Genomic DNA, 8,823 nt, shown 5'->3' on the forward strand with positions numbered 1-8,823 from the left:
TTGAGCCCATTACAGAAATACATAAGTTTCCTTGACACCCATTTTTCACTCCACCTATTTCACTATAAGAATGAGTCTATACTCGGTACTGAAAAACGTAAACATTTACTACAGGATTAAGACTTACTAATGGCATACCTGCCTTTAGCCTTCAGACATACAAACTGCATTTAAAAAGTGACACATAGATATTTGGTGCTGTAAAATACAGGCTATAGTTAGACGCTTTCTACTTAAAAAATTATGTAAAACATTGCAAAATTAATTGTTTGAATTATTAATTGCTAGTTTAGATTTTGTGATCACTATAGAATGAGATTTTAATTTGCAAAAATGTTAAAATGTGGAGAGTAGTAGAATATAATTTGTACTGAATCAATATGACATTTTAAAATATAAAAAAACAGAAAGCAGCTCATGATTTAGTTTGCTCCGATAACTCCTGTTTGCCCTTCAAGATAAGGAGAGGAATGTTTCTTCTTGTGTGAAAGAAGAGTGCCCCCATTATTTACAACCTGTAACTTACTTTATCTATTTAGTTGCTTGAAATGTAAACCCAGCCTCAGTTCATTCTTTGCTTTAGAGAGAATAGAAAACATACATACTTTGAAAATGCATTACCATGTCATGCTTTAATTATTCTTGCTTAAATAACATCGTTGATTTGCAGCGAATGTTATGTGTTTAGTTAAAATAAAATGTTTATTTACCAGAAGATTTGGAGATGAATTTGTATTAAATAGGATGCAGAATATGTTGTGGGAAAGTTTTCGCCTGCCTGATGGAGGACTTGTGCAGACCGCAGAGAGGTGGAGATTAGAATGTTGGACTCCAATTGGATGCAGAAAGAAGATCATGCCACATGCTTTGCAACATTTTTCTGACTTATAAACGCATTCTTAGTTAAGGTGTTTTAGACCTTTGCCGAGAGACAGACTCAGACATATTTAGAGCCTGAGACCTGCAGAGTAGTTTCAGACTTCGATGCAGAACTGAAGGGAGCAGAGCAGATGGGATTTGCTGCTACAAAGAGGAGAGGGCAGACTTTGATGGCGAACAGAAAAGATGCAGGCGAAGGCAGACTGGATAAAGGCTTTGTTCCAATCTGACTTTAATTAAAATCTCTAAGCTTTTTGCTTTGACTAACTGGCTTTGCCAAGGCTTATTTGTTCCATGCTTTATTTCTCTTAATGGGAGATTCTGAAATAATTAGTTATGGATTTAACTTCATGCTAATATCATTCTTGATTTATTTTTTAACTCTTCATGAGTTCTGACAGACATCATTTGTACCTCACTTTCTTAGAATAGGATTTTTTTCCTTTATGGAACACGCTGTCTGCAATTTGTATTATGCTCTGTACTAACTTTATTTTTCTATTATCAATTCTGTAACTTTATTGATATCTGACTAATGAATGAAGAGTCAGAGAATTCAAAAATGTATTTAGAAAATAAATCCCTTTAAAACTACTCACAACTCTCATTATTGACTAAAATATTTATTTGCATTTGGTTACTTGCCTGTGTTAATGAAGGAACTCTGTTGGTCAAAACACGGTGGCAAAGATTCATCACCATTAGATTAAATAATGGCGTAGAAAAAGGGTAATGGTAATTAAAGATTAATTGTGCCACATTTACTAAATTTTCCAAAGAAAGATTATCGCGAGATTTACACGCTATCAGCTTGGTAGCAGAGGTGAGGTTCTTCACCTTGCCCAAAAGAAGCAGAGTTTAGGTTAACACCCTGAATGAAGCTCCAAAATATTTGCCCAAGTAAGAATAAATGGTCAAGACCCAAAAAGTCTTGATTCCTGATTCCAATGCACAGAATTTGAAGTCTGGCAAAGCGGTATTAGAAGGCAATACAACAAGGTGGTTGCTGAAACAGGTGTGAGTATTAATAGGGAACAATGTGTTGTGGTAATTTTGGATGCAGTAATTACATTTGTGGTAATTGCACTAGATTAGATTGTGGCATGCAGTAAGTGCGTTTGCGGTAGTTGTGTTTGCGGTCATTGCATAGAGTGCCCTAGATTGCGGTAATTATTTGATTGCAGAATGTCTTTTGGAGTTTACACCAGAGTCAAGTGAATGTGATTTTGAGTAGGACGTGGCCCAAGGACTGACATTTGAATTGCGGGTCCCGAAATGGCCCAAAATCCCAGAATATTTAAAGGTGTAGAAGACACCATGAGTGGGATTGTCTGACCAGAGAATTGAGGAGTTGTCGTGCGACTTCATCGACAGCTCAACCTAAGACAGGGAACTTGTGTGAATAAGATGAGTGCGAACTGTGTAGTAGACCCTGAGTGCAAAGGGATAACTGCACCGGTTCAGGTGATTTCTTGCTGGTCGAGGTTTCACAGCGAATGTGCATTCTTCTAGGGATTGAATTCTATTGATCTTTTAGAAGGCAGACAATTACAGATGATCGTGTGAGTGCATGTGTACAGAGAAATTGTGAAGGAGGGTGAGCTGCTGTTCGGAGCGAGAGTGACATCAGAGTGTGCTGCACTGTGATAGGTCCGTTGTGTGATTACCATATTGAGATTGGTTGAAAGTCTTTAAGAATTTAAACTGTAACAGGATTGGAGGAAAGAAATTTGATGTTTACGGAATTGAATCAAAACATTGCATTGAATAATTGCAAAAGTGAAATGGGTTAAATTCGATTTGGGACGGTGACAAGGCACCACCTGAGGGAACGCTTGCACATTTTATGTTAACACATTTGGAACTATTTTCATGTTTGTGGGTTCGCCAATGGTTCAAGGTTACTGAGAAAGAGAGTCCTTTGAGTTTTTCAAAAAATGATGCTTTTGAATTGCAAGTTATGGGCAGATTAAGAGAATTGTTATCTGAAATAAAGTCACCATCTAGAGCTGCATAATTTGGAGCATTAAGCATGTGGGAAAATACAGCAAGAGACAAAGAAAGGGAGGACGGAAGGGTAAAGGATCAGATACAGGAGAAGGAAATTGAGGATGACAAAAAGCCTCAAACTGATAGTGATTTAGGGGATGAAATATTGGATGCATTATTACAGATTGTCTACCATCTTATGTAGCCCCTACTACAAATTCTGATAACCGTGTACCAGTAAGTACTATAGTGGATACTGCTTCTGTTGGACCAAGAGAGATACAGATTGAGATAACTTCACAGACATTTTAGAATGCCCCACCACCTGTTTTCTTCATACCGACAGAGATACCTCCAAGGGATACTGCTCCAAATGTGACTCATTTGGTACAAATACTACAAATTGTAGCTGCACTTAACAGTGCCTAGACAAATTGTGACTGCCCTAATTAACAGGGTCCAAATCGAAGAAGCTCAAAGAACTGTAGAAGGATTAATTACATCAAGGTCTGTCCTTACATCTTAGAATCCACAAATTATAGAAAGGAAACTGCTCCAGACAGTTCAAGTATTGAAAGATAGAGAAGAGATTGTCTTTACAACACAAATCGTCAACAGAGAAACACTTTTATTTGAAGATGGGATTTTTCAACCATGGTTTGCGGAAGCAGCAGGGATTAAAAAGAGAGAAAGCATTTTGGAACAGATTGACCCAGAACGCGAAAAAGAGAGACCACTTAATGTTTCGCAGTTAAAAACTGAAATTGAAGAAATTATCATGGAATGTTTAGATTTTGAGAATTTGAACCAATAGCAGGGAGGAAACATGAGAAGCCACTAAAATATCTTACTTGGGGAAAGTTTAAAAGAAACTCACAAAAACTAAAATAATTAGTTCATGAATATTGTGAAATTGCGTTTCAGGAGTTTCAATAGCACAGGGGGAGAGAATGCACTGATGTCAGTGACATGACATTCTATGTGTCTCAGTTTGTTATTGGATTAATGTTCTTTGATCAGATCAGTGTGCAAATACAGCAAAGTGTGGTTTGTTGGCAGATAAAGTTGATAGATGGGATCGAGAATGATGAAGGGTACTGTAATGATGGACAAGAAATGAAGCAGAAAGAGTTTAAGGAAAAAGTTTGCTCAGAGAGGATTTCAGAATAGGTTGTTTGGAGGAAATGAAGGTGAGATACAAGGTGTGGTCCCACAAGCAGAAGTATAAGGCACTCAAGGTGGATTTGGTGTTTCACAGGATGGAGATAGAGGAGTTTTGGTTGGTCCAAATTCAGGTATGGATGTCGAAAAGCTGAACAAAATGACCTTTTGCCATCTTTGTCACAGATGTGATGCAGTAAATGGAAATGTGCAAATACGGGGAGAAATGCAGATGCAAAATGTGTCAGTTCAGCAATTGTCAAATCTGAAACACGTCCCAATTAAAGAGGTTCTCCAAGCCCAGTTGGTCCTGCTAAATATGGGAAACCTTAAAATGTATTTAAGTCAGTTGTCAAAAGCAAATTTTAATTTGTTTCAGAGCCAAAATCAGAACCCGTTTCAACAGTGTGTGTTATTTGAAACTGACAGTTTTAGCCCTGACCTTTCTGATGTTTCCAGAAGCACTGTAGGCCTGCAAGGAAAACATTTGTGGTGCAAGTTAAACTGAACAATTTACTGTACAACTGATGATGTTGAATAATAGACTCCTGATGAGGATGTACAGTTTACAATCGCCCAACAACAGATAGCTATAGAATTGATTTCAGAAATGACAGTTGAAAAATGACCCCCTGATTTGGAAGAAACAGTGAACTCAGAAGTATGTGAGTTCACAGAGAAAGATATCAGATTAATAAAAAGAGCAGGAACAGTCTTAGTTGGATTAAAACCAGATGCCATGTATTCCAGAACACCGTCATACAATTTGACACAAGAGACAGTTGCAGGAATTTCACTCATAATTGAAGATGAACAGTGTGAGGGACTTTTGCAGGGATTCATGTAAATCTCTGATCATAGGTTTACAGAACCCCAATGAGAAGTACAGAATAGTGCAGGAGATTAGCAGCACAAATGTTATATTGTGTCCTATGGTACCAAATCCAGACAATATATATTTTCAAAATGCATGTACTGAATAATGGCTTACGGTTATTGATTTGTGTTAGGTTTATATCACAGTGCCATTACATGAGGGTGTTTAGCCACACTGTGGTATCTGTTCCTTACAGGTAAGAAAGTTCAGAGACAAGACTCAGTCACTGAAAAGTAGAGAGAAGAAAAGGAAGACAAAGAGAGAAAACAAATCTCTGAAACTGAGGTGCTTACCCCTAGGGGATCTCTCCTACTGAAATGTAGTGCCCTCACACACCCTTGCGAGTGTCATGCTTCATCATAGGGCGTTGCTCCTCGTGGGGGTGGCGCTGCAGTCCCCCACGGGCCCCGCGAGAGGGCTCTTTATCGGAGATCTTTTTGTAGGAACGCCGCAGTTGTGCATGTGGGTGTGTGGGCCTCAGAAAAAGGGAATGTGGTAGTGGTGTGAGTGGTTATGTCTTAAAATACCCTTCGGAACTGTAAAGGTAGTTTTATTCGTCAGTCCGAGGGTAAGGATAAAAATATAATAACAGAACAGGGCCTAGGGACTCTCTCTATTGATAGATGGCATAGAGGTCGGGGTATTACTCCGCTGTTCCTAGGACCGTGTGTAAAGAAAATGTGCACTGGTCAACATGTTTCGCGCCTTCAGCGGGTCCCTAGTGGATCCCTTTGCGCTTCTTCAGGACCAAAAGGTGAGGAAGGTGGTGTAAGGAAGAGAGTTAAACACTCTTAATCCCTTAAGTACTTTAGTCAGGTTTCTTTGCATGCAAATTATGCAGCAGGGGACTCCACGTGGTGTGTCCCAGCCTTGACCCTAGGAGGAAAGAGAAGTGCCCCATCACACGTTCGTCCGGCAGTGGGGGTGGTTCTTTGGGACCACCCGTATCAAGTCTATTAACCTGCCCAGCCGGAACACGAACACGAACACCAGAGAGAGTGGAAGCAATTCACCGGATTAATCCACCTCAAACTCAGAGAGAAATCAAGATGCCTTTGGGAATGGTTGCATACTGTAGATAGTCAACACCAAACCTTTCCCTAGTAGCTAAGCCTTTACTGAGGCTGGCACACAAGGATGTGTCTGATCTGCTTCCATGGGACAATGATTGCACAAACGCATTCCTAGAGTCAAAAGAGAAAGTGTGTTGTGCCCCGGCACTAGGGTTGCAAGTTTTTAAAAAAGAATATACAGAATTTTGCAGGGGAGGGAGGGCTGCGCTGTCTCAGTGCCTGTTCCAAAACATGAAGATGTTCAAAAGTCATGTATGTTGGACCAAGGATGGCTGCCAACAATTTCTGGTTAAAGTACTGATAGCCAATCAGATCTTACTATCAGCTATGTGCTTAGGCTCCACCCGGATATATATATATATTTTTTTTTAATAACTCAAAAAAAAACTCAAAAACGAATGAACGAATTTACATCAAATCAAACGCTCTGGAATTAGAGCTAGCTTTCTGCCAAATATGGTGTCATTCTGTCCAGCGGTTCAGGCTGTAGTCGTGTTCACAACCCCCATGGGAATTGACATGGGAAATGTTCTTTTTTTGATTCCCCATTTTTCCTCAGCCCCCAACCCTGAAACTTACCATGCACAAGAAGACGCAGTGGCATTTTTGGGGGAAAGGTTTTTGAAGATCAGTTTAATAAATAATATACATACATATACATATATTTAAAAAGAAAATGGGTTTAGCGAGGTGTGGATTTTTAGGTCTCAAGGGAATGTTTAGGGTTTAGGGTGAGTATGGGTTTTTGAGTGGTACAGGACTATTTAGGGTTTAGGGTGGGTATGAATTTTTAGGTGTACATTCATTTGTAGGGTTTACAGTGGGTATGAGTTTTAGGTGTAAATACATTTGTAGGATTTAGGGTGGGTATTGGTTTTTGGGTACCAATAGAATTTATTGGTTTAGGGTGGGCATGGGTTTATTTGGGAGTTAAGGGAATTTTTAGGGTTTTGGGTGGGTATCAGGTTTTGGGTGTGAGGGTATTTTTCAGGGTCAGGGTGGATATGGTTTTTTGGGTGGTAAGGACATTTTTAGGGCTTAGGGTATGTAATGGTGTTTCACTGCCAAAGGAAATTTTAGGGTTTACGGTGGGTCATGGATTTATATATATATATATATATATATATATATATATATATATATATATATATATATATATATATATAAAGGGTTTATACTTAATTGTTAAATACTTACATTTTTAAGGTAAAGGTATCCTTGGTAAAGGCAAATTTGTTGCAAAAAATGTCACTATGTAAAAAAGGCTTTTTCACTATAAAGGTTCTGTTGTAAAGGGATTCATTGTAATGGCATGTATTATTCCATATTGGAGAGTGTGCCATCACCCCCTAATGCTGTGAGTGTGGGGGGCCCATTCAGAATGTCTTGCAGGCAGTTCCTCCTCATGTTTTGTTATAGCACTGGCCAATGATTACGAGCATATAAGACTATAGATGTAAATTAGTCCTACCTGCAGTATAATGTGAGTACTCACTTCCCATGTCTCTTAGGCAGCAGGTCTTGGTTTAAGAGGCACTGTAGATGTGCCTTTCAAACTATTGATTTTGATATTGTACATTTCTCTGTTGAGTTATTGCAACTTGGAGGCTGTAATTCCGTTCCTCATCATGTTTATGATACCTCGTTTGATCTCTGTGGTCCTCACCCCATAAACAACTGGATTGAGGACTGGTGGAACCAGGAAATGAAGAACGTTCAGTAAGACTGGGACATCATGTGGAATTACTTTCGCAAACTTAGAAGTGAAAATTAAAACTAACAGCACAGAGTAAAAAAATGAAATCAAAATAAGGTGGGCAGTGCACGTGCTAAAGGCTTTAACTGCAGCCCCTTTTCCCTGAAACATCCTTAACACCCGTAGGATCAAGCAATAGGACATAACAATCAAGATGAGGTCACTTCCTAAGAGGCCATAAGCAACAATCAACTGGTAAAGTGTGTTAAATGTACTATCATTGCAGGCAAGTGATGTCACTGCAGCACTGGTGCAGAAGCAATTTTCAATAACATTTTTGGAGCAGTACTGAAGTCTGGAAGCATACACCAGTGCAGGCAATGTCAGCAAGGTACTTCTCAGTAGTATAAACACAATGGCTTGTGCAACAAACCTGTTGGTGATGACAGAATGGTATCTCAAGGGGTTGCAGATGGCAATGTAGCGGTCATAAGCCATGAAAAGAAATGTAGCAGATTCCATTGCCAGTAAAAGGTTCATCAGGTACATCTGAAGAAAGCAGGAAGGCAAGTCGATGACCTTCATATCAAACCACATTATACCCAAGATTTTGGGTGTGGTGGCTGTGCATAGTCCCAGATCAAAGACTGCAAGTAAGCTGAGGAAATAGTACATGGGTTCATGGAGGGTATGCTCTCTTTGTATGACTGACATTATTGTGATATTGGAAACCAAGGCTGCAAGGAAGAGAAGAGCCAAAGGAATGGACAGCCAATGCTGCCAACTCTGTATGCCTGTAAAGCAGACAAGCACAAAGTATGGAACTTCAAAGGTTGTGGTAGTGTTGACAGCAGGCATAACTATGAAACACATCAGCACCTGCAGAAAGATTCAAAGAAGAAAAGAGGGCTTTATTGGTTTAAATCAAAATCTTTAAGCTCTTACTATATCTATGTATTGCAGCACATGCTTAAGTTAATGCAGATTCCTGATCTTTTTTCTCAATACATATGGGGAGACCAGCACACAAAGGGGCATATTTACATAAAGAAGTTATGGAGCATGGCGTTAGCCTTCTTGGATTAACGCCACGCTCTGTCACTTCTGAAAAGCAGGGCTGCACTTTTTTACAACAATACAGTGCAACC

General features: G+C 39.3%; 1 protein-coding gene across 1 annotated transcript; it reads right to left on the reverse strand.

The window, feature by feature from the left end:
• Nucleotides 1-7,570: 7,570 nt before the first annotated feature.
• Nucleotides 7,571-8,533, reverse strand: LOC146806302 (olfactory receptor 56A4-like). The gene has a single exon (XM_085620624.1). It carries the CDS (start codon nt 8,531-8,533, stop codon nt 7,571-7,573), a length of 963 nt encoding a protein of 320 aa, XP_085476750.1.
• Nucleotides 8,534-8,823: the final 290 nt, after the last annotated feature.

This window comes from Triturus cristatus, chromosome 8 (assembly GCF_964204655.1).
Source record: "Triturus cristatus chromosome 8, aTriCri1.1, whole genome shotgun sequence".
Lineage (NCBI taxonomy): Eukaryota > Metazoa > Chordata > Amphibia > Caudata > Salamandridae > Triturus > Triturus cristatus.

Coding starts and splice junctions, on each gene's coding strand:
- LOC146806302 (XM_085620624.1), bottom strand. CDS start 8,533: ATGCCTGCTGTCAACACTACCACAACCTTTGAAGTTCCATACTTTGTG.